The 26,929-nt window shown below is 36.6% G+C and overlaps 1 protein-coding gene across 1 annotated transcript in view; it reads right to left on the bottom strand.

Annotated features, from left to right (window-relative positions):
- Positions 1 to 4,209: 4,209 nt before the first annotated feature.
- Positions 4,210 to 26,929, bottom strand: part of raver2 (ribonucleoprotein, PTB-binding 2) — a 90,373-nt gene continuing 67,653 nt past the window's right edge. The window contains exons 5-10 of the mRNA XM_073852549.1: positions 23,254 to 23,365; positions 22,840 to 22,988; positions 13,174 to 13,275; positions 10,046 to 10,168; positions 8,507 to 8,710; positions 4,210 to 5,439 (exon numbers count right to left, since the gene is read on the bottom strand). Of these exons, the coding sequence (XP_073708650.1) occupies positions 5,302 to 5,439; positions 8,507 to 8,710; positions 10,046 to 10,168; positions 13,174 to 13,275; positions 22,840 to 22,988; positions 23,254 to 23,365 (828 nt within the window). The 3' untranslated portion in view covers positions 4,210 to 5,301. The remainder of the gene's footprint in view (positions 5,440 to 8,506; positions 8,711 to 10,045; positions 10,169 to 13,173; positions 13,276 to 22,839; positions 22,989 to 23,253; positions 23,366 to 26,929) is intronic.

Raw genomic sequence — 26,929 nt, forward strand, 5'->3', positions numbered from 1 at the left:
ATGATTCATCTCCCAGGTGGAAGTGTCATGTGGTTTTGCATTGTGAAATGCACGTCGATGCATTCATATCTGCTGAGAATGGTCAATGGGAAACAAAAACGACAAAAGACATAATTTTTCTGTCCTTTAATGTGGAATGCAAAACAATTCCATCTGCTCGAAATGAAACCCAAACCAATTTCCCTCAAAAAGAATGACAACAAAATTGTATCCAACAGGGTAAAATGTACATAAATACACATAAAATAAATACAATATTTTTTTGCTGTTAAATACTCAAAAGCGTTGAAAACATCTACTGAAAAAAAGAGAAAAAAGATTTTTTTTTCTTGTATTGCAGGAGTATACGCATGCTTAAAAGGTACTCCACCCCAAAATGAAAATTTTGCCATTAATCACTTACCCCTGGTTGTTCCAAACCCGTAAAAGCTTTGTTCATCTTCGGAACTCAATTTAAGATACTTTGGATGAAAACCAGGAGGTTTGTAACTGTCCCATTGACTGCCAAGTTAAAGGAATAGTTCACTTTCAGAACAAAAATGTACAGATAATGTACTCACACCCTTGTAATCCAAGATGTTCGTGTCTTTCTTTCTTCAGTCGTAAGGAAATTGTTATTTGAGTAAAACATTTTAGGATTTCTCTCCATATAATGGACTTCTATGGTGCCCCTAAATTTGAACTTCAAAATGCAGCTTTTAAGGGCTCTAAACGAACCCAGCCGAGGAAAGAAAGGTCTTATCTAGTGAAACGATGGGTTATTTTCTAAAAAAAAAAAAAAAAATTTATATACATTTTAACCTCAAATGCTCATCTACCTCGGCAAGACAAGCATTTGAGATTAAAACGTATATAAGTTGTAGATGTTTTTAGAAAATGACAGATCGTTTCGCTAGATAAGACCCTTCTTCCTCAGCTGGGATCTTTTAGAGCCTTTTGAAGCTGTGTTTAAACTGCATTTTGGAAGTTCAAACTCGGGGGCACCATAGAAGTCAACTATATGGAGAGAAATCTCAATGTTTGCCTCAAAAAACACTTTTTTTTTATTTTTTCTTTTTGTTTACGGCTGAAGAAAGACATGAACATCTTGGATGACAAGAGGGTGAGTACATTATCTGTACATTTGTGTTCTGAAAGTGAACTACTCCTTTAATAACGCTGTCAAGGCCCAGAAAAGTATAAAAGACGTCGTCAAAATAGTCCATCTACCATGAGTGCTTTAACCATAATTTTAGAAAGCTACGAGAATACGTTTTGTACGCAAATAAAACAAAAATAACGAGTTTATTCAACAATTATTCTCCTCCGCGTCACCTTTTTGGATAGTATCCCCTGGACGCAAACAGCGTACGCTGTTTTCTGTCAGCTGCGTCAAGCGGATACGTTTTCTACGTTTGTTTACGCTTTAATTCGAACGAAAAGAGCGTATCCGCGTAGGGGATACTATACAAAATGGCGCTATGGCGATGCAGAGGAGAGGAGTTGTTTATTTTTGTGGTTGGACTACTTTGACGACGAATTTCATACTTTTTGGCCTTGACAGTGTAATTTACCTGACAGTCAATAGAACAGTTACAAACCTCCCGGTTTTCATCCAAAATATCTTAAATTGTGTTCCGAAGACGAACGAAGCTTTTGCGGGTTTGGAACGGCATAGGGGGTAAGTTATTAATGAGAATTTTAATTTTGGGGTGGAGTAACCATTTAAATTCCACTGTTTCTAAAAATAGCTTATTCACAGTAAAGCAATATCAATAGAGTTTGGATTATAAAATATTGCAAAATCTTAATTCAAGGTGGAAAAAAAACAAACTAACGTTACAACCTTTAAACTAACAACAGGCTGCAATGTGTGTACAAAGCACAATAGTGTTATAACCCTGCGTGTTTGAACCAACAGGCGACTGTACCTTTTACATCAATAAGAGACACTTCAGTATTGCAAAAAAGCTTTGAGATACAAGCGCACAGGTGTACATTTATGACATTCAGAGGGGTAAAACATTACAGCTTTGACTTGAAATACAAGGGAATGAGTTGTTGACCTTCAGCGAAAACGGTAAGATATATCAAGTTCATAAATGCAAAATAGGCACAATTTAAAGAGATTATTGACTTTGTTTAGTAACTCAAACCTCTTTTCAAGGCTTGATTTGGAGCAGTGGTACGGTTGGAGAACAGGAGAGAGGAGACTCATGGGAAGGTGACTGAAGTACATGTGCTTTATATTTTAATCCCTGTACTGAAGAGTGTCGTTTTTGCAACAAATCCCATTTTTGATTATCTATAAACTTGAGAACACAGAACAAAGGGTAAACTAAAAACGCTCATTTTAACATTTATATCTTAACCTTTTTCTGTGAAAAAAGGCCTATGTTTTTATAAATGGTGGTTTTGTGCTAAAAGTGGGACACAGAGCCTCAGGTACGGTAAATTTGGGATTGTCTTTATGCTTGTCGTTACACAAAAAGGCAACATAGATAGGACGCAATAACAGAGGCTCCTCCTCGAGAGTGTTGTCGGTCTGATGTGAAGGTGAGAGAATGGCTTTCTGAGAGAAAGAATAACCAAGAGACAATCACTTCAAAAGAGTAGAAAAAAGAAGGCACACAGCCTTAATCATAAACGGATGAACGCGCCAGGCAAACGCCTGTATGTGCTATGTGGTAGCAAAGCCAAACAACAGCTCCTTTTAAAGACAATCTGCTGGCAGACTGCTTCCAACCAGTCACCAACACAGTGTGCTGCAAAAAAAATCACATTTTTTAATGAGTATCTGTCTTGTTTACCACTAATAATAGTGAAATGTGCTTAAAACAAGTTCAGTGTGAGGTAAAAGGGATAGTTTATAGATGAAAAATGTTATTTACTCACATGTATTGTTAATTATGCAATTAAAAAAAAAAAAAAAAAATTTTCTATACAATAAAAGTCAGTGGGGTCCAAAAACAAAATGACACCTCACTGACTTTAATTGTAAAGAGCACTGTTATTATTAACTAAAATTAAACTGAAAACTGTGAACCTTTTTTATTAAAACAAAGCTAAATTAAAATATTGGATACTACTAAAATATTGAATAAGACTTAAACTTACAAAGTAAACGGATGTTAGAAATCCTGAAGCTGAAGTACTAGAATTACTGAAACAAACTGGGGACAAAATAAGCTTAAATTTTAATATTTTTAATTTCAATATTTTAATTGTAAGCTTTAGTAATGAAAATTGAAAATGTGTGTGTGTGTGTGTGTGTGTGTGTGTGTGTGTGTGTATATATATATATGAACATTAAAATGTTAAATATAAAAATGTATGACAATTTTCATATGAAAATTAAAATATAAAAATCGAAAGTGTGTTATATACGTATGTACACACATTTCATATATATAATTGTGTTTTATTATTTAATGTGTGTATATATGTATGTGAAAATGTGTTAAGACATAAAACAAAATGTTTATATATATATATACATACATACATACATACATACATACATACACATTAACATTAAAATGTTCAAATTTAAAATATAAAAATGTAACATTTGTGCTGACAAAATTACTAAAGCTTACAATGTAAAATATTAACATTGAAAATATCAAAATTTAAGTTTTTTATATATATAAAATTTAATTTTTATATTTTTTGTTCTAAGGTGTAGTAATTATATACCATAAAATAAAAAATAACCATATAAAATATACTAAACATATTTTTTATACTTTCATTTATATATATATATATATATATATATATACACACACACACACACACACACACACACACACACACACATATATATATATATATATATATATATAAAATAGTTACTAATATAAAATATACTAACATATTTTTATACCTATATATATATATATATATATATATATATATATATATATATATATATATATATAAATGAAGGTAAAAATATGTTTAATATATTTTATATTAGTAAATATTACAGAGTAACATACTTTAAAAAAAAAAAAAAACTTTTGTTGGGCTCCTCAGGTTTGGAACAACATAAAATAAAAACAGATTTTTCATATTTTAGTGAACTATCCCTTTAAGACGTTTTTTTTGTCCTATTGGGAGATTTATGCAAAAATCTGCCACACAACGTGACAAAATACTGATCTTCAACAGATTATTTTAATATTTCACATCTCATGTATATTTATATACATTTTTGTGTATATATATATTTGGGTGAAAAGGCAGATATTGATTAAAAACAGGATTTTTTTGCAGCGTAAAATTACTAAAATACAGACTCTCTCCGTTAAAGAACCAAAGAGATTAAACCACAGAATAACAGACCACTAATATCCATATAAAGGCATTATGTTAGATTATTACCATGTGGGTGTTTGCATCAGGGCATCAGTTTTACCATACACACTACCACTTCAACCCTTCACATCCTTCCAGCAGATTATTACTACTTCTACACTAATATATTATTATTCATACTATTATTAAAAAGCAACCACTGGCAGCATCGCAGCTGAACGTTGTGTGGAGGTCACCCCACCGACACCTGGGAAAAAAAAAAGTCACCTTGACGTACGCGGTGGTAGTTTTTCCAGAGAAGGTAGAGGTTATTGCCTTAGCCATGTCTTCTCTGAGCGCAGTGTTTTAAGGCTCCTGCAGTATTCAGAATGGCTGATCGTTCCTACAGATACAGCAGTATGTACAGAGACGCACGTTAAAGATTAATGAACGCGTTTCCTGTACACTTCGGAAAAGCGCATCGATAGTCGAGATAAACAGTGACACATTAAGCAAGACGTTAATATTAATAATATTCTCAATGTCTGTACACGGTAAAAAATACACTCATTTCGCAGAATATACAGTATACATTGGCTATGCCCTACCCTGTCAGGAAACAAAAAAAAATCTTTGAAAGTTGTTATTCTCTGAGTGTAGCTCAATCTTTATCAGCCCTTAACCATTTGTACAGTAAAACACGGACACGGAAACCCCTCTAGAGTGGAATGGTACGTCCCGCCTGGGAGAGAGGTACAAAGGCAGAACAGAAAAAGAGAAATATCAATTATCTTAACGCTTTGTTTGGGACAGAAAGCAATTTTAAGAAGCCCTGTCTGGCGATTGACAGAAATAACAACAGTACCCACATCCACGTACGGTTCAAGAAGAGGCATAAATCTCCTTACGCACAATAAAATGTACAATCTTTTAATAAATATCGGTTATAGACTAAAAGTTAAGGCCTGGACATGACAACAGCAACATACAGCGAGGAGTGAGCGTGAGTGCGGGTGCGAGTTAGATCCTCTTCTTCTTAAAGTAGTCGGCATACTGGCCCCCAAGACCCTGCGAGTGCTGGCCTACATACGGCCCCTCTGATGTCACTTCCTGTGTAGGCAGTGTGGGGTATTCTCGCTTTTGCCCTCTAGCCTGACTCTAGGGAAGAAAGAAAGAGATGTTGATTATAACAGAAGCGATTACAGTTATTAGACTGAGTTCACCTGTTTGGTGCTGATGATGATGTACGTGAGTCATTGTTCACTATGTTGGAGTTTGAGCGACATACAGTAAATGAGTGACAGGTTTTTTGTGTTCCATACAGTAAATGACTGACGCCGTCTGCCTCTGCCCACACACGCGTCTGAGGAATTTTCTCTGACTCTTGCACTACGATAAAGCGCCCATTGTTGAATCAGTGAAGCGTTGTTAGAGGTGTTTATCTCTCAATGTGTCAGTCTTCCACTTCCAACTCAAGAATAAAGTTACGGCCAGAATCCTACTACTTTCTACACCATCGAGCAGAGCAGAAATGCATACACAGTATATGTATTCTGTTGAACTAGCCACTTTCTATCGTTCTATAAACTTTTCTGCATATTGTTAGTACTGTTTGCCTTTATGAACTTAAAATATCACGTTTGGATTGTATTGCGTGCAATCTTATTGGCCTTGTCAAACTTATCTAATAGTTGTTCTTGGCATAAAACACAACAACATTAATAAATGGTGGTGTTGCAATGGTATTTAATATTTGAAAGGATAGTTCACTCAAAAATGAAAATTCTGTCATTATTTACTGACCTTCATGTTACGCTAAATCTGTAAGATCTTTGGATCTAAGATCTAAGGACATCGTTAAAATAGTCTATGTGACATCAATGGTTCAAACGTAATTTTATGAAACTACTAGAATACTTTTTGTGCGCAAAGAAAACAAAAATAACAACTTTATTTATTTTTTTAATGTTTCTTACATGTTTCCCAGAAGACAAAATAAGTAAAATTTACAGATCTTCAAATTCAAAAAGTTTTCACCCCCCCAGCTTTTAATGCATCATGTTTCCTTCTGAAGCATCAGTGAGTGTTTGAACCTTCTGTAATAGTTGCATACGAGTTGTGAAAAGATGGATCTCAAAATCATACAGTCATTGTTGGAAAGGGTTCAAATACACGAAAATGCTGAAAAACAAAAACAAAGAATTTGTGGGACCTGAAGGATTTTTCTTAAGAACAGCAGGCAGTTTAACTGTTCAGGGCAAACAAGGGACTAGTGTTGTCAAAAATATCGATAAATATCGATACTGAAATATCCGAACGATACCAATACTAATTTCCCGAAGTATCGATACTAGTAGCCGAGCTGTCACTTTCACGTCTACACAAAGGCGAGTTTACAAACACCACACGTGACCGCGGTGCCGTCTCATTCAAGTGAAGCGAATAGAAAGGAGAGTGCGGCACCCCGAGACCGGCTTTGTTTGATAAAGAGCACAGCAGGAGTGCTATCTGGAAATATTTCAGATATGAAACAAACGAACATGGAAAGCCGAAGTGCACAAGCAAGCCAATATGTTAGAGTTGCTACAGAGCAGTGCTAACAAAAGGCGCTAACAACACTAATTTCGCAAAGCACCTGAAAGACAGACACCCAATTCTAGAAGAACTGTTCTCATTTTAACATTATCATCTGAATCATTAAATAAGATTGCCTATTATTGTTGCTGATATGAGTGTTGTCCCGTTTTTTTTTTTTTTTTTAGTTCGTTAATATAAACAGATTGAGGAATCTTAGACGAGTAAATACTTTAACTGCGGTCAAATGTAAATTAATTGTGCTTATTTAACTTTATTTAAAAAAAAAAAAAACATTACTTAAATTCTGTGATTTGTCATGAGCATTGTTTTCGTGTGTGATGCACGCATGTTTGCTTGCATGGATCGTTGAATCCGGCATTAAAATCTGTTCGTCAAATAATGTTAATGTATTAACCAGCATTTATGAACGAGCAATGCATTTGTTACAGAATATTTGAATCTTTGATAACGGTAGGTAATAAAAATACAATGGATCATGTTAGCACGGTCCAATAAAAAATATTAACAGATATAACTTTGGATTTTAATTGGTTAATGTATTAGTAAATTATAGATTAAATTAATTTTTAACTATGATTAATAAATGTTTTGAAAGTATTTTTCATTGTTTATTCATGTTAACTAACAAATATCTTTTACCATTAACTTAAGTTATAAGATTAGTTAGTTTAGTTATTGTGTGGTCTAAAAAGAAAAAGAACAAGTTTACGACCTACACTACCAGTTGTATTTGAACAGCAAATAAAGTTTGAAGCTCAAACTCAAATGAAGCTAAGAAGCTGAACAGGGCTGTAGCAGTGTACATATGCATATACATCATTGTCATGTTCTAGACTATATTTATCTTTAAATTAAGTTTCATATTAATAAAATCCTTAAATTAATATTGTGGCAGTTTTTTTCTCTGTGGTATCGAAAATAGTATCGAATATCGATATTTTTCAAGGTATCGTATCGAAGTTAGAAATTCCAGTATCGTGACAACACTACAAGGGACTCGTGAACAACTATTACTACACAAAAATCATTCAGGTAACCACGGTATTAAGAATCAAGTTTATGTAAATTTTGAAAGGGGTCATTTTTATAAATTCAACCATATGTGAACGTCTTCTATGTAAAATATCTTATTCAGGTCAGTACTAAATTAAAAACAACATGCATTTTGTATGATCCCTCTTATTTTGGTAAAATAATTCACATTTTGCAGATGTATGTAAACTTTTGACTTCAGCTGTATTTAAAAACATTCACTGACCACAGCTGAAGGTAGAGCCCACAGTTCATAGCATTTACGGCCTGGCTACTTTATGGCAAAATTCCCATTCTCCATGTGGACTTCACATGGGATTCTAGTTAAACTTTGAACAACCTTATTTGCTGCATTAACCAATTATAAGCTGCTTAGTTTGGAAGTGACCTCTCAGTAAGCCATGGAATTTCTTTGCCCACAAAATGTGATCACGCCTTAGCCTTTTCACATGAAATGACATTTGGTATTTAAACACATGCCGTGTTTCTGGTGTCTGCTGTAGTCCTAATATCTCACACGCTTGTGGTTTGTTTCACTTCTCTGTCTCTCACACAATTATACACCCACTTTACATAGAACGAAACACACACTCACATAATAGTAGTTGTTCCAGTCGGTGGCCGTGGGTGTGGCGGGTGTGTGCACGGCAGGGCTGGGCGCATGCGTTTGCGTGTGTGTCGGTGTGATGAAGCCTGGCATGATGGGTAGGGCACTGTAGGTGGGCAGCAGAGTCTGAGCAGTGCCATTCAGAGAGGTGTGCAGAGGCCCACTCAAGGGGGTCTTCACCACCTCCACCTCCTATAGAGAAACATCAAACTTTTATACATAGATTTATATAGTATCTCTCCATATGCAACACACACTATTCAGATTACAGATCGCTCTTTCTCTCACACACACACAGCTGCTGTGCTGAGGAGTGATGGAGTGTTTTCAGCAGGATCTCATGTCCTGAGAGTGTCATGAGACTTAGTGAGGAATGTGTGTTTGACCTGTAACACCACCTGCCACTACATTTACATAAGCTCAAACACCCCACACAAATACCACTAACACACAAACATGAGCTAACTTCTATCACAATAAATCAGCATGGAGTCTTTAGAGTTGACATCAGATGCCTATTTTCCACACGTTGGTATGATTTAGGGTCTTCATGAAATGTCTGCAACACACCTTGATTAAAATTCCTCAATGGTCGTATAAAACAATACGTTTTACCTAGTCAAAAACAGCTCTTCACGGCGACCTGTTTCGATGCGTGGCTCTTTAAATGATAATGAGCTACTGCTCACCCCGCCCCTCTCTTTCGTGTTTAGTGTATTCATTGGCACGTTACCATCAAAAACAACTAATCCACTGTGTCCTCAGTGGCTCTGATGTCAGGTGAAAATGAAGACTCTTATGTTCACTTTAACATCCAAATACAAAACACCTGCATTGCTTACGAGACATTGTTGTCGCTACAGCTTCTCGAGCATGGAGAAAATGGCGGAAATATGCTAATACGGGACAGTCTGTCAGTGGTTGTGGGCGGGGCCTGGGCAACATGACATCACACTTCTCAGAAAATCAAAATGGCTTGATAATTGAGACTGTTTAGGTTTTCTGGCTATTAAAAAAAGGAGTGAATAGATTTTTGGCATTGTATGGTGGTTGTGTTCACACACTGCTAAGACACATTTATATGCAAACACCATGTAATATGCAAGCACGCAATCAGTTATAGATTTTATGTCGCATACAGTTTGCATACTGTATATGCCTACATAGAAATGAAAGTCTAATTTCTGATCTATTTTGGTCTGTGGCAGTATGAACGATTGGCAGTAAGTCAGAGCGATCCGTCATAGAGATATGCCGTATCAGCCACGAGACACTTAGACACAGTGGAAGTCCAAGCATTTGACTTTTCTGACATCTGTCAGAAGTATGACGGCTGGAGTATTTCTACCTCTAGAGAGTACAGTGTGATGTTTGGGCAGTATGTTAACTGTTTAGCATTTTTGCTGCAGTGTATATATATGTGTATTCCTGCACAGTTTGTTGAGTTTTGTGATGGACAGAGATGGTTAATGTACTCTGTAAAGTGAGCATGATTAAGCATGATGTGTTTGAGTGTGTGTACAGTACCTTGCTGACATCTCGGTGCTGGTAGACTTGAGCAGCTGTCTGGCTCATCTGTGTCTGAGAATAGTACTGACTGACAGCATGCATGTAGGAACTGTAGTCTCCGTATGAGGAGGTGACCACCACCTGTGACAAACACAAACAAACACATCTGTTATCATGGTGGGGACTTTCCATGGACTTCTATTAGTTTTTATTACATTATGAGTTCATAACAAGTGATTCCCAAACCTTTTTTGTCATCAGAACCCGTTTGACCTTAAATATTACTTACTTTAGAACCCCCGAAAACTAGTGCTGGGTATTGACACAAATTTCACAATTTGATTTCGATCCACAAGCTTAGATTAGATTATTGATTATTTTGGATATATATCATGGCAAGTTTTCTCAAGGGAAAAAAAATCTCTCAATTAATGCTGCAAAATATACATGACATTCAGTTGGTACTACATTACTTTAATATTAAAGGTTACAATTAACTGATTTTTATACAAACGCTGCCAGTGCCTTGCGAAAAGTATTCATACATTTTATGTTTCTGCCTTATGTTAACTGCCTTACATTGCTTTAAAAAACTTAAATTGATTCCATTGCATAAGTATTCATACCCTTATCTGGGACATTTAGCTCAGGAGCATTAATATTGCTTGTAGATGTTACTACACTTAGAGTAAAGTTAACCTGTGGCAAATTCAATTAAATGGGTATGATTTGGAAAGTCTCATACATCTTAATAAAAGGTCTAACAGCTGAAAATGCATATCAGAGCAAAAGCAAGCCCTGACATAAAAAAATGCTTGTAGAGTTTAGAGACAGGATTGCATAAAGCCACACATCTAGGGAAGAGTTCAGAAATAAATTCTGCTGCATTGAAGGTTCACAGAAGCATATAGTCTCTCATACCCTTAACGGAAGAAGTTTGAAACAACCATGACTCTTCCTAGAGCTGGCCTCCTGGCCAAACTGAGAAATTGATGGAGAAGGGTTTTGTTTAGAGCGGTGACCAAGAATCTATGAATCTATGACTCTAGTTCTATGATCACACATGCAGATGGAAGAAACTTACAGAAGGACAAACATCACTGCAGCAATCCACTGATCTGGGCTTTATGGTGGTGTGGCAAGACTTAGGCTCAATCCCAATTCTACCCCTTACCCCTCCGTTTGGCGCGTTCACGTGAAGGGGTAGGGGTGTCTCATTTCTCTTTTGGTTGGAGGGGTAGGGGTAAGGGGAAGGGCCAGATAGCCCTCCAAACGAAGATTTTTCAGGACCTCACTTCAAACGAAGGGCTAAGAGAAATTTCCAACATGGCTGCTCACTCGAGCAAGCAGACTTGTAAATATAAGTAATTTTTGCCTTTAATAAGGATTTTCATGACAATGTTTCATTATATGTATATTACCTTCAATCTTGTGTTTGTGTTTATGGTGTTGTTTTGTAAATAAACGTTTGCAAAAAAATCGCTAAAGTTTGCTAGCAGATAGCACTGATTGCACGATATTACACAATATATTTTTATGTCATATACACTTGACTGCATGTTAGAAACATGAAAGACCAGTGGCACGGCAATTTACTACGGTGGTGTAGTGGAGGATGTACGCAGGTATACGGTGTATACACACTTCCACTTTTTAAATCCCCTCTGATGCGCATTATTCAGTGTCCTGCATTCGCCAAAATCATGGCAGTCCACCACATCCAGTCATGTGAATAAATGTAAATATTCGCTCAAAACACCCAATAAAGGCAGTGATGATGCAGTCAGGACCGTGGAGCCGGCTTGCTTTGAAATGTATTTGATGATTGCGCCTAATGCACCTGCACCCGATACGTCTACCGCACCAGTAATTTAAATCAGTACATAATAATAAAAACGATACCTTACAAATAAAAAGAAGCTGATTTTTACGATCAGAAATTTCTTAAACCAGTGAACCCCTGTAAACATTTTAGTCCAAGGATCCAGAAAACGAATGCGTTCAAATAGAAAGTTCAAAACGAAATTCACAAATGAAGCATATATACTTCTCCAGGCACCACTACACTGATTAGCAATTTGCCGCACATGTGATAATGCGTTGTTTGTTTTGCTTACGGCCACATGTGAATGAACGGTGCGTACACCGTACATTTGTACTTTTTGCAACATGACAACATTTTGACATCTTGGAATGAGTGATAAACATCTGCGCATGTCCTCTGACGTAACATTAGGAACTAGCGACAATGTATGATGACGTATAACAGTGTTGTAGTGGTGTCCCATTTCTTAGGGGAAATATTTTAGCCCTTCCCCTTTACACTTTGTTTCAAGGGACAAGGGGAAGGGGCGAGGGGTAGGCGAAGGGGTAGAAAATAGAATTGGGATTGGGCCTTAATCCTCTCCTCAGTGAAGACCCATGAAAACACACTTAGAATTGGCAAAAAAGCACCTGAAGGACCCTCAGATTGTGAGAAACAAGATTCTGTGGTCTGATGAACCTCAATTCCAAGCATCATGTTTGAAGGAAACCAAGCACTGCTCATCACCTGCAGAGCAGGTCCCAAAAGTAAAGTGTGCTGGTTGCAGCCTCATGCTGTGGGACTGTTTTTTACTGGCGGGGACTGAGGGACTCATCAGAGCAGAAGAAAAGCTCAATGCACCAAAAATACTCAGAGAGCCAGAGCATTCAGAACCTCCGACTGGGCAGAAGGTTGAGAAGTGAAGAGGTGAGGTGGAAAATACCAGATAATTGCCAAATGTTGATGTGCAAATCTTATTGCATCATACACAAAAAGTCTTGTAAAGGTGCTTCAGTTTAGTACTGAGTTAAGGGTATGAATACTTATGCAATGTGCTTATTTCAGTTTTTTTTTTTTTAAGAATTTAACAACATATTTGCATGTTGTGTTCATGGCTTTCTAATGTCAGGTAATGGTCGCATGGCATGCAGGTAAACAAAACATTTATTTTTTTCTCTTAGTTAATAATCTGCGAACCCACGTTTGAGAATCCCTGCCCTAATCTTTTCACAGTTTTATTGCACCATTATTTAGTATATTTAATACGCTGCTTTTTCTCATGGAGATAATTTCAGGTTTTTGTTTTTACCATAGTAATATGTCTGTGTATGCGTGTACTGACCTGAGGTTGCTCTTTTGTGCATTCAGTAACTGCAGCCGTGTCTTGGCTAGTGTTGCCATAGGTCTGTGCTTGGTAGTGTTGGTACCACTGCTGCATGGCCTCCTGTCACACAGAGACACAGAACAGAACCAGTGAAACAGAATAAAATACAGTCAGGCACCGCTTTAACAGGGCTCTATATGAGGATTAAACACTGTGACATTAGGACCATGATATACTTCAAGCAAACTCAAAGAACATGCTGGTAAAAATAACATACTGACAAATCAAGTTCATTTAGAGTTTGTTTTGGGAGGTCTGAAAAGGTTCGGTCCCGCAGATAACACTGTCAAACTACCATTAGCTGCGTTTCCATCCACCTATTTTTATGCGCATTTTGGAATATCGCATAAAAAATCTCTGGATGGAAATGCAAAAATGCGCATAAATTCTGAAAATGCGCATAAAAAACTTATGCGCACAACTGAGTAGGATAAACTTGTTATCCGGTATGGAAAAATGCACATAAACTACGATGGAAACACTTTTACCGAATAAATTCTTCCATGCGTATTAAAAACATCATGTGACTGCACTGATAGAACGGGATAACTCGACTAACCAGCGGACCCATCTTGTTGCACAGCATCAGAAATGTTGTATTGGTCATTCTGAAATGTTTCCTTCACCAGTTTTGTCACTTGCCCACCACATTTAGATTTTTTTATAGTAATAAAATCATTTAGATCATTCACAGATCCACGGCAGGAGTCCGATTTAATTCATCACATGAGGAGTGTGAGCCGAGTGTGGTGAGAAAGACAAGACCTTGGCGAAAGATTTTTAAAACAAAATGCAAAACTGCCTATTTTAAAAATATTTTGGATTTTAAAAAGGCCTGTTGGCTGCTGCCGTTTATCTAAAAGGTGATTTTGGAAGCTCATCGGAAGAACATTCGATTCTTATTTATTTCATCGTGTTTGCTGATTTTCAGTGTAAGTGTAATTTTTTTTTATGGTTACATTTTCAGTAAATTACTTAACAGTTATTTTATTTTTGTTAATAAATGAATAATTCTGTGTTAATATAGACTAAGTGAGATTGTCGTACTGTTTTGTTGTTGTCCATTCAATCAATTGACGACGAATTGCAGCTAATTCGAAAGTAAAAGTAAAATGCTCATGCACGGGCATTTACAAGCTATTTAAAAATGGAAAAAAAAAGTGTGGGAATGTGGGAAAACTTTAACAAACTCTAGTGAACTACCCCCCTTGGCAAACACCCTTTTTACCCTTTCAAAAACAGCTCTGTTCACAGGGACCAGTTTTGCTGCATGTCTCTTTAAATGATCATGAGCCCCTATCTTCTGTTGTTCTGTTCTGGTATTGAGTTATTTCCTCTAACACAGGCATAGAATCTACATGCTAGTTGGCCATTGGCTGTAGTCTGTGTTGTGTGCTCAAGCGCAACTTTTTGGCCCAGGCGCAGGTGCGACAGCACAATTGGCTTTTGTTGCTGCAAGTCCTTTAATGTTGGATTGGTGTGTCTGGCCCTTTACTGATCTCACTGACTCTAGTCCCAGCCTCAGATGGCATACCCAGTCTATTCACTGACAATTCGCTGCATATTGTACACAAAATGGCAACAGCTTTTTGGCTTTATTGGATTTTTCAGGGGTCAGGGTATGCACAAGTCCACCAGGTGGCTCCAATTATGCCCAATCTGGAACCATTCTGGACATTTCTACCATTAAAATGTGATTCATTGTTTATATTACATCTTACAACAGACTTTCAAAATTTTGTTGGAGAAACAAAAAATGGGACAAAAATATTTGAAGATTGTATTTTAGATTGACACATTGGCTCCTGTAGGTCCCTTATATCCAAACTGATCTCATGATGAAAACATACCTGTGAGAACATTTTCACAAGATGCGAAATACATACCACCATGTACGTTTTGTGACATATTCAGATGAACGTACATATGATTTGTTTTATGCAGAGCCGGAGAGTAACGGAGTACATTTACTTGAGTACAGTACTTAAGTACAATTTTGAGGGATCTGTACTTTACTCGAGTATCATTTTTGGGGAGTACTCATGACTTTACTCAAGTACATTTGAGAGGCAAATATTGTACTCTTTACTTCGCTACATTTCTATCCATAAACGTGAGTACCCGTTACTTCTAAAAAAAAAAAAAAGGGAAAAAAGAAAAATCTCGGAAACCCTCAATTTGTTGTTTCAAAAGAGTTGTCAAACATAGATTGTGTGTGTGAGAATGGTGTTATTCAGCTGAAAGTATTTTCTCCTGCCTTTGCCTGTATGTCAATGTGAGAGGAAGGGGCTTAATACTGTCACTCAAATGAGCTGAATTTTATTTTTCCTCCTTTGTACGCTGACCTAAACACAGCTGATTAGCTGATTTTCTTTAATCACTTAATCACAGTCAGGTTCAGAGGTGTGTGCTATATTGCCTTCTTTGCTGGTTTAGGTTTATTGATTTGATTGATGAAAAAACAGAGAAACTCACATGTACACACAATTGTTAGCTGAATTTTCTTTTCTGATATTACACATTAATGTAAGCTGAGCTTTTGCTTTAATGTTCTTGAGTATGCGGTGTGTTTAACACAGTCAGGTTCAAATGTGGGTGCAAAAAATCCATTAAAACTCTAGCAGAGGTTTGTCAGAGCGTTGCCATTGTGCTGTTGCCTTATGGGCAAGAGAGATATGTTAAATAAAGCAACATGGTAAAAAGATGAAAATGACTTGATTTTACTTTCAATTCCTTTTACATTCTCCAAGGTATTAACATTAACCTTTTTTTTTATAACTCCATGTAGGACGTTTTTGTATATAAATGTAAGCACTGTGGCAGTAGTAATGCAATATTTAGAAAATGTACTCTTGATACTCAAGTACTTTTAAAATCAAGTACTTCAGTACTTTTACTTAAGTAGACATCTGACTGTAGTACTTTTACTTGTACTTGAGTAAACTTTAGCAAGTGGTATCTGTACTTTCACTCAAGTAATGAAGCTGTGTACTCTGTCTGGCTCTGGTTTAATGTGACGTTGGTTTTGTATGTGTCACTGCAGTTTTGACTTGAAATGTCTGTTGAGTGGTGCTATAATTGTAATGTTCCATGGCGTTTTAAAACAACTTACCATTTGCACTACAACTAAACGATGATATGAACGAAAGCAAATTAATGTAATTTAAGGTGTTCAGGAGTACTTAAAGGAGAAGTTCACTTCCAGAACAAAAATTTACAGAAATTTACTCGCCCCCTTGTCATCCAAGACGTTCATGTCTTTCTTTCTTCAGTCATAAAGAAATATTTTTTTAAGGGAAAAAGAAAAATCATGAATGTTCTCCATATAGTGGACTTCTATGGTGCCTGCTTGTCTGAACTTCCAAAAATACAATTTATATACTTTTTAACCTCCAATGCTCATCTTGTCTAGCTCTGCGTGAACTCTGCATGTATTCTGGCTCAAGACAGTTAGGGTATGTCGAAAAACTATCATCTCATTTTCTTCTCCAACTTCAAAATCATCATACATCGCTGTTTTACCTTTTTTTTTGTTAAGTGCATTTGACCCTCCTTGCGTTCACTTTGTAAACTGGGTTGGTACTTCAGCAATTTTGAAGTTGGAGGAGAAAATCCCTAACTTTATAGACCCGGAGTTTATGCAGAGCTAGACAAGATGAGCATTTGATGTTAAAAAGTATATAAATTGTAATTCCTTTTTTTTTTTTTTTTAATAGAAAATAACCAATAATTTCACTAGATTAGACCCTTTTCCTCAGCTGGGATCGTTTAGAGCCCTTTGAAGCTGCATTTAAACTGCATTTTGGAAGTTCAAACTCATGGGCACCATAAAAGTCAACTATATGGAGAGAAATCCTGAAATGTTTTCTGCAAAAAAAAAATATTATCTGTAAATTTTTGTTTTGGAAGTGAACTTGATGTGTAGGAGCAGGGTTGTAACCGAAGTCTACAGTAACGTAGCCTTTTAAGAGCAAGGTCAATTACCCCTGCTTTACTTGTTGATCTAACAACCTGTTCCTCTCTAAGGAGGTGGACCTTGGCCAGAATAAGCATCAAAGTGGACTAGACCTAATTCTGATAGTCAAATGTCTTATTATGTGACTCTACACTGACTACATTGTACTTCTTTCCATCCAGGTGCCTGCAAAGCTAGATCTCCAGCTGTTTCCTATTTTTTTTTTTTCTCTTCATCTATCTAACCTTGTGGCCTAATCCGTTTCGCTAGCTTTGTCTTCTACCATTCCTTTAATACATCTCTTCCTTCTCATCTCCTTCCCATCAGTCCTTTCACCATTCCCTGCTCTCTTTCTTTCTCTCTGGACGCCTACAGCGTGAAAGCTCACTGTCTCATTTCACCAAAGCTGGTGGAGTGTGTGGGAGTGTGCGACCAGATGGGACAGACAACTCGCAGCCAATCTTCCTCTTCCCTCCTGTCTTCCCCCTCTGCATCTCTCGCTCCCCCTTCCCTCACCCACTCCTTCTCGTATTGTCATAGGAACGCCGGCAGTAATGAGAGGGAGACCCACATTTAAGCCATTTAATCCTGCTAAATTTCCTTCCCCTACAAACTCCCTGCCAGGGAATGAGTAGGGGATCACCCTAAAGACACTGGCAGGAATCTGAGAGACCGTGGGTGGACTGCAACTCCTTCTCCTTCCCTCTCATCCTCTCCTGAAGCACATTTTCCTCTTCTCTGCGTCTGCTGAAATCTTTCTATTGCGATTTCTATTTCATTTGACATGTTTTTGACAGCATAGTGCAGAGTGGCAGGATATTACTGGGTAGAGGGCTTGGGTATGGCTTTTGTCGGGCACCTCTTTGCTGCCTTTCACAGTTCAAGATAGTAGTAGTTAAGGACTTGTGACTGTGTGCCATTCCGTGTTATCTGCTAATCAGCTTTAACATTGTCATTTTTTAATTTGTCACATGGCATTTATAGCTTAAGTGATTTGCTCAAAACTTGTTATCTATGCCTAGATAACATTTAAATCATACATCAGGGGGTTTTAGGCCAGCTGAGTGACTGTCATCACATAAGGGGCTTTCGCAACATGCAGTTCTAAGAACTCAGTTCTAGGAACTAGCCAGCATGATGGTTCCTAATAAACCAATTGGCCCTTCTCAGGGAGTTTGATTGACAACCGATCTGACCAATCAGAACACTGATTCTGCCACTTTTGTCTGACAAACAAACCAGACAGACCAGGGAGTAGATTAAAGGAAAAGTTGACTTCCAGAACAAAAATTTACAAATAATTTACTCACCCCCTTGTCATCCAAGATGTTATTGTCTGTCTTTCTTTCTTTCTTTCTTTGTAAAACAAATAGTTTTTTGAGGAAAACATTTCAGGATTTCTCTCCATATAGTGGACTTCTATGGTGCCTGCGAGTTTGAACTTCCAAAATGCAGTTTAAATGCAGCTTCAAAAGGTTCTAAAGGCTTCCCAGCCAAGGAAGAAAGGTCTTATCTAGCAAAACGATTGGTTATTTTCTAAAAAAAAAAAAAAAAAAAAAGTATATACTTTTTAACCTCAAACACCTATCTTGTCAAGCTCTGTGTATTCCAGTTCAAGACAGTTAGGGTAATGTCGAAAAACTCCCTTCTCATTTTCTTCTCCAACTTCAAAATGGTCTTGAATTGCTGTTTTACCTTTTTTGTAACCTTCTTTGCACCTTCACTTGGTTAGTACAGAAAAGAAAATGAGAGGGAGTTTTTCAATTTTAACTGTCTTGAACTGGAATACACAGAGTACATGCAGAGCTAGAAAAGATGCGCATTTGAGGTTAAAAAGTATATAAATTGTCAATAAAAAAATAAATAAATAAACAATCGTTTTGCTAGATAAGACTCTTCTTAGAGCCCTTTGAAGCTGTATTTAAACTGCATTTTGGAAGGTCAAACTCATGGGCCCCTATTGCCCACTATATGGAGAGAAATCCTGAAATGTTTTCCTCAAAAAAAAAACATAATTTACTTATGACTGAAGAAAGAAAGACATGAACATCTTGAATGACAAGTGGGTGAGTAAATATCAGTACATTTTTGTTTTGGAAGTGAACTTCCAAAAAGTTTATAAAGACGTCGCTGTCAGCTGCTTCAGAGTTCCTGCTTCCGATGCGAATGCAACCAGGAAAATTGGCCCGAGGGGGAAATTGGTTCTCAAAGATCCACCATGCTGGTTAGTTTCTATAACTAAGTGTTTAGAACTACACGGTGCGAAAGCCCCTCATGTTCATGGAGTAAATATTTTTACATGACTTTTCAAAAATGCAGGGTAACTGGTGTTTCGTAAGCGTATGGCCAATCAGCCTAAACCTACCTCACTGGTAGTTCCTATAGAATAGTTTTCTCAAACAAGTTTCTAAATAGGTTCCCAGTTTGTGCTGTGCGAGCATGTCAAAAAGTGGTTACTTCCGCCAAATAGTTCTAGGAACTATAAAAAGGTTCCTCCAGTGTGAAAGCCCCTATACAGTTTTTACTGGTAAATTAGCGGTAAATAAGAGATCATGTGTGAAGAGGACCTTTTCAAAAATACCGGTAAATCAGTTGATGAGCACATGTACACTACCAGTCAAAAGTTTTTGAACAGTAAGTTTTTAATGTTTTTTAAAGAAGTGTCTTCTGCTCACCAAGCCTGCATTTTTTTTTGATTCAAAATACAGCAAAAGCAGTAATATTGTGAAATATTTTTTCTATTTAAAATAACAGCTTTCTATTTGAATATATTTTAAAATGTAATTTATTCCTGTGATCAAAGCTACATTTTTAGCGCCGGTCTTCTGTGTCACATGATCCTTCAGAAGTTCTGCTGTTCAAGACATTTTTTATTATTATCAATATTTAAAATAGTTGAGTATAATTTTTTAGGATTCTTTGATGAATAGAAAGATCCAAAGATCAGCATTTACCTGAAATAAAGAACATAATTAATAAGTATTAATTCATTAATCATTTTATTTAGCAATAATGCTTTAAATTGATCAAAAGTGATGATAAAGACCTCACAAAAATCTACTCCACTGTTTTCAACATTATAATAAATGTTTTTTTTTTTTGAGCAGCAAACAGAATATTAGAATGATTTCTGTAGCATCATGTGACTGAAGTAATGATCCTAAAAATTCAGTTTTGAAATCACAGGAATAAATTACATTTTTAAATATATTCAAATAGAAAGCAGTTATTTTAAATAGTAAAAATATTTAAAAGTTTTACTGTTTTTGCTGTACAATGGATCAAATAAATGTAGGCTTGGTAAGCAGAAGAAGCTTCTTTATACATGACCTACGAAGTCTGCTTTGGACCAATCATAAAGCTCCGTCGGAGCCATTTTTTAGTAAGCACTAATGATTTTAATTGTTTTTTTTTTATGTAAACTTGTGCTACACAAAGTTAATCAAGAATCAAGAAGACGCAGCTTTTATAGATAATTTCTTTTTAGTTTATTTTGGTACTTATGTGTGAATGGTATCTTACCGGTAAAAAGACAGAATGTCATTGCTTGTGTAAACAACATGTTTGTGTATTTACCAGAAAATTCTGAGTTTTATGGTAATTTACTGGGAACACTGTGTGAAAGGGACTATTGAGATAGTTGCTGACAGTTTATAACAGACCTCTGTGGTGTGATGTGACAAGTTGAACAAGGAGCAATTTGTCTATCCAATCATAGACATCAGAGGATATTTGAAGCTTAATGTGAAGCGGGACTTTGGTCCGATGAGATTTTACTGTGAAGGTTACCGAACATAACAGAGCAGAAATATAAACCAGTAAGCTCAGTTGGGACAAAAAAAAAAAAATCAGATTTAAATGAAAGAAGTCACTTTTATCATTTGCCGACTCTGGTAAGGACACGGTTGTGCACTATAGCTCCATTCTGATGGAGCTCTTTTTGTTTGTTTTGAACATTCATTTTCTTTATTCCGTATAGACCCATCTATCTCTATTGTTCAGCTGAGCATATGGAAGAATTGTTTTCTTTCTTGTGCCTCTCGCTCTCTCTGGCTTTCGCTGTCAAGTCTGGGGCTCAGTGGAAGCTTGTGTTAGAGAGAGGAATTGTGGGGGATATAATGGAGGGAAAAAAGACTTGAGAGAGTGGGCTAACCGCGAGACTGATTGATCGCTGCAGCGAACGCTGGGATTTCTTTCTGTGTCTGTGACTGTCAGCGTCTGTATTCCACAACAGTCAAGTACTTTCATCTGAATTCATCTGATATACAAGATCCCAAGACCACAGTTCAAACACTATAAAACACTAGTGTACATCTATCTATCATCTATAGTTGTGGCCAAAAATGTACACCCCCTTTGAGAATCTGCAAAATGTTAATTATTTTACCAAAATAAGAGAGATTGTACAAAAGGCGTGTTAGTGTTTATTTAGTACTGACTTGAATCAGATATTTAACATATAAGATGTTTACATATAGTCTACAAGAGAAAATAATAGTTTGAAAGTTTACATCCCCTTGAATCCCAATACTGTGTTGTTACCTGAACGATCCACAGCTGTGTTTGTTGTTTAGTGATAGTTGTTCATTCATAGTTCCCTTGTTTGTCCTGAACTATCTGCTGTTCTTCAGAAAAATTCTTCAGGTCCCACAAATTATTTGGTTTTTCAGCATTTTTGTGTATTTGAACCCTTTCCAACGATGACTGTATGATTTTGAGATCCATCTTTTCACACTGAGGACAACTGAAGGACTCATATGCAACTATTACAGAAGGTTCAATTCAATCATTAATGCTTCAGAGGAAGAAACCATGCATTTAAAGCCGGGGGGTGAAAACTTTTGAACAGAATGGAGGTTTGCACCTTTTTCTCATTTTGTCTAAATATCTTTTTTTATTACTATTATTATTTAGTACTGCCCTTCAGATGATACAGAAGACAAAATAAGTTAAATTTACCCTGATCTTCAAATTCAAAAAGTCTTAATGTATCATGTTACCTTCTGGAGCATCAGTAGCTGCGTTTAATTGCACAAAATGAAATTGCGAATTAAAAATATGCCTAATGGAAACGTGTCAATTGCGAAAAAACTACCATATATCGTAAAAAGTTTTTACGCTCTCGTGAGGTGGTTTTTCAGGCAGTTCGAAAAAGGAATATTTAGCATTAAATATAACCAAAACCCCACAAAAATCCGTTGCCATGACTTATCGCGAGAGTAAAAAATTACGTTTTAGTCGCATGACATAGGTTAATGGAAAAGCCGTCATTTGGCAATACTTTTTAATTAACATTTATAAAATGGCGCCAAAGTTTTGCACAAATCTGTAATGGAAACGTGCCTAGTGAGCATTTGAACCTTCTAAAATAGTTGCATATTAGTTCCTCAATTGTCCTCAGTGTGAAAAGATGGATCTCAAAATAATACAGTCATTGTTGGAAAGGGTTCAAATACACAAAAATGCTGAAAACCAAATAATTTGTGGGACCTGTTCAGGACAAACAAGGGACTCATGAACAACTAGCACTAAACAAAAAAAATACAGCTGTGGATCATTCAGGTAACAACACAGTATTAAGAATCAAGTGTATGTAAACTTTTGAACAGGATCATTTTCTCTTGTGGGCTATAATATGAAAACATTTTTCCCCCCGGTGTTGTAGTTACCTGTGAGTATTGCTGACTATATTGGTGAGTGTAGTCTGCAGAAGTGGTCTCTGCGCTGTATTGACTGGGTGGGTGAGTGGCAGGCGGCAGGACTGCACTGTACGTCCCAGTGTGCGCCTGCACAGTCTGAGGTTTACTGTTGCAGGGTGCTGCAGGAGAAGCACACACATATACATGATGTAAATCAGGGCCTGCTCAGGGACACCCATTTAGAACATCTCTCATACACACACTCTTTATCTTCTGGTGTGGGCTGTAGCCAGTCTGGCTGTGGCCTTGAGCAGGGAGAGACAAGACAGTCATACACTGTAAACATTATCGTTGAAAATAGAGAGCTGACAGAGAAGAGATACATTCCAAGGCCTGGCAGAAGTGAGTCATCTTCAGTGTGTGACGTTCTGATCGTGCACGTACCTTGTAGTACCACTCCAGGAAGCACACTAGCCAGGTTTAGATATGGGTTGGAAGGCAACTTCACTTCTTTAGGGGGGTCTCCCAACAGAGACGTCTGACAACTGGACTGACTCTATAGAGAGAGACAAAGGAAGTGAAAGAGAGAGAGGTGAGAAGAGTAACAACACAATATTCTACAGCATCTCAGCTGCTAATCTGGTAGTTACTCACATAAAAACCACACAGACTGAAAATTTCCCTACTTCAAACTTGAACATACAGCTATAAAGATAACATGAAACCTCTTTTGCGATACATTTAAAGGGATAGTTCACCCAAAAATGAAAATCCTGTCATTAATTACTCAGCCTCATGTCGTTCCAAACCTGTAAGACCTTTGTTCATCTTCAGAACACAAATTAAGATATTTTTGATGAAATCCAAAAGCTTTCTGACTCGTCATTAACCTCAAGGGTCCTACCTATTCAACTATTCAACCCTATTCAAGGTCCAGAAAGGTATTATGAAGCTACGAGAATACTTTTTGTGCACAAAAAATAGCTGCTTTGCTTTATTCCATACATCAAAAATAGACAGTGTTTCACAATATCAAGCTCCAAAAAGGGGAAAAATACGATATAAAAGTAGTCCATTAAACTCAGCTTTAGAAACCATTAGGGCTGGGCGGTATATCGAGTTCTGGGGATATATCGATATGATTCCCCAACGCGATACGGGATTATCCAATATCGTTCATATCGATATGGCACATGCGCGTGCTGCGTGAAAACGAGGGTTTTAAAACGCCGCTAAAAAGCATTGACCCAAGATACGAGCTACCCAATCGCAAGTACTTTGCATCAGAAGCTCTGCCGCAAATGTACAGTGAGGTCAGAGGGAAGCTTTCCAAGCGGCTCGCAAAAGTGACTCATTTCGATGGAAAACGCAATATGTTGGGGTTACGTCGCAAAATATTGTAAATATATCTTTTTATACTGTATTTTTATACATATTTATGTTTTGAACTATGAAGGTTAGCCAATGGATATCACACAAGCAACGTGAAAACTGAGCAATATGTGAAAGCGAAAGTAAAAACAGCTCTTTCAGCATCCGACGTGCACATTTTCTCAGAGACAATGATAGACGAATATACTTCATATGCTGATATTACACAATAATTTACTTCCCTAATATTTCTCTTGTGCGCCGAACACAGTGAGGAAAACATTAAAAGAAACGTATTTTGTGTAGGCAAGGGGGGTTGTTTTTGAAAGTCTGTGTTTAAAATAAAGCTCTCATTTTCATTGATGACTGCAGTATTGTAAGGGTTAAGAAAGTCTTATGATTTCAGGTTGTCTTAAATTGGGGACTAAAAGGCAAGAATTGCGATGAAACTTTATAAGGCTATGCATTATATAAATAAGAGCGCTGCACGTTTCAAAGTCAGCTGCGGAGCTGTTTTTTGTGCCATTCTGGCAGCGCCTCCTGCTGGAAGAGAATGATCTGACATTTTTAATCAGCTTGTACGTCGGCTGTTGTCAAAAAGATTAATGTAAAAAAAAAATCAATCCATGGTTTTAAGCAGCAAACACGTAGAGTTGTACATGTGAACTGACGGATCGACAAGATCAGGTGTTATACAAATTTAAACAATTAAGGCAGTAAAATATATGCATGTTAATATAATGTGAGCAGGGTTCATTACTGGACCTCGAGCCGTTTTAGTTGAAGATCCCTGGTCTATTTTTTTTTTCATTTCTATTTTTTTCATAATTTGAAATATGTTGTGCAGCTTATAGTGTTAAGCAGAAGAAACAACCTGTACTGTATTTTATTTATCAAAGATTTTGTGCAGCTGTTTATTTGTTGTGCAGCTGTTTATTTGTAAGCAGGGAGGGAAACCCCCGTGTTTTAATTATATTTTGCTCAAAAACTGTTTAATAAAGTTTTAATAAAGGCTTTGACTCTTAAGTAACCATTTATGGAAAAATACCGGATATATATCGTATACCGTCATTCCTCCTAAAAATACCGAGATATGAATTTTTGCCCATATCGCCCAGCCCTAGAAACCATACAATTCTTCTGTCACTGTCCACATAAGTATGGGAAAAAGCAGCTCAAACATTCTTCTAAACATCTTCTTTCTCCACTGAAGAAACACATTCTCCACCGACATTCTGTTAAAGCATCTTTGGTTTTTCTTTCACAGATTTCACAAATAAACTGCAATTCAAGAGCAGGGACGCCATGGAAAAGTACTGGCACAGAGTCTGGCATTCATCTCCAATACAGTCACACAGAAGACAGAGCTCTCCATTAGCCTGTGTAGGATAATGCAGTAAGTAATCAGAGCCTGCAGCACTAGCAGTCTGTCATTAGGGCTCAGAACTCTGTCAGAGTCTGTACTGAGCTCTACAAGGCGTCTGAGTGCTTGTGTCTGAATAAAGACACCTCCAGACAGAACAATGGAAATGCAGTTCCAGGAGGTCGACAAAAGCACTTAAGACAGAATCATAAGTATAAGCAAGTGTGTACTTTTCTGAGTTTGGTGTTCAGAGTGTAAAAAAAAAAGGCTCTCGGTACTCCCCTTGTTGTTATATTTACATAACAATAATACATATATAATGTTTCATGTACATTTCATAATATATTTACATTATAAAACACCAAGAAATGCAACCATTTAAGAAGTTTGAGGCCAATACAAAAATGTATTTTAAAGTGTCTTATGCTCACCATTAATGCATCTATTCCTCAAAAACTATTACAATTAAAATATTACAATTTAATACCACTGTTAAACAGTGTCATGTCATCCAAGATGTTCTTTTGTGCCTTCAATCAAAAAGAAATTTAGGTTTTTGAGGAAAACATTCCAGGATTAAAGAACTTAAATGGTGGTTAATTGGTTAAAGGTCTATATTGCGGTTTCAGTGCAGCTTAAAAGAGCTCTACATGATCCTAGCTGAAGAATAAGGGTCTTATCTCAGTGATTTTCTAAAAAAAAAAAAAAAAGTATATACTTTTTAACCACAAATGCTTATCTTGCACTAACTCGCACTAACATTACATAGTCACATTGGAAAGATCACGCATGACGTAGGCAGAAATACTGACCCAGTTACAAAGCGAATGTGCAAAGAAAGTCAAATGCCCTTTACAAAAAAAGATAAAACAACAGTGCTGGACAATTTTGAAGTTGGAGGAGATAATGAGATTAAGTTTTTCGCCCTACCCTAGTTTTTTGAGCCAAAGTACTAACCACATGTGACCTTTCCAATGTAATGCGTTTAGGTCGAGCTAGTGCAAGATGAGCATTTTTGGTTAAAAAGTATATACATTTTGTTTTTTGTTTTTTTAGATAATGACCTGTCGTTTCGCTAGATATGCTTATTTCTTGGCTGGGATCATGTAGTGCTCTTTGAAACTGCAATTTGGACCTTCAATTCCCTATTGAAGTCTACTATATGGAGAAAAGTCCTGGAATGTTTTCCTCAAAAAACGTAATTTCTTTTTGACAGAAATAAGAACGACATGAATATCTTGAATGACATAAGAGTGAGTAAATTATCAATAATTTTTTATTCTCGAAGTAATCTAATCTTTTAACATTCTTTTTTAAATACATTTTAATGTTGACAGCAGTTTTGCTGCATAATATTTCGTGGAAACCTTGATACATTTAGAGATA

Source organism: Garra rufa, chromosome 12 (assembly GCF_049309525.1).
Source record: "Garra rufa chromosome 12, GarRuf1.0, whole genome shotgun sequence".
Taxonomy (NCBI): Eukaryota; Metazoa; Chordata; class Actinopteri; order Cypriniformes; family Cyprinidae; genus Garra; species Garra rufa.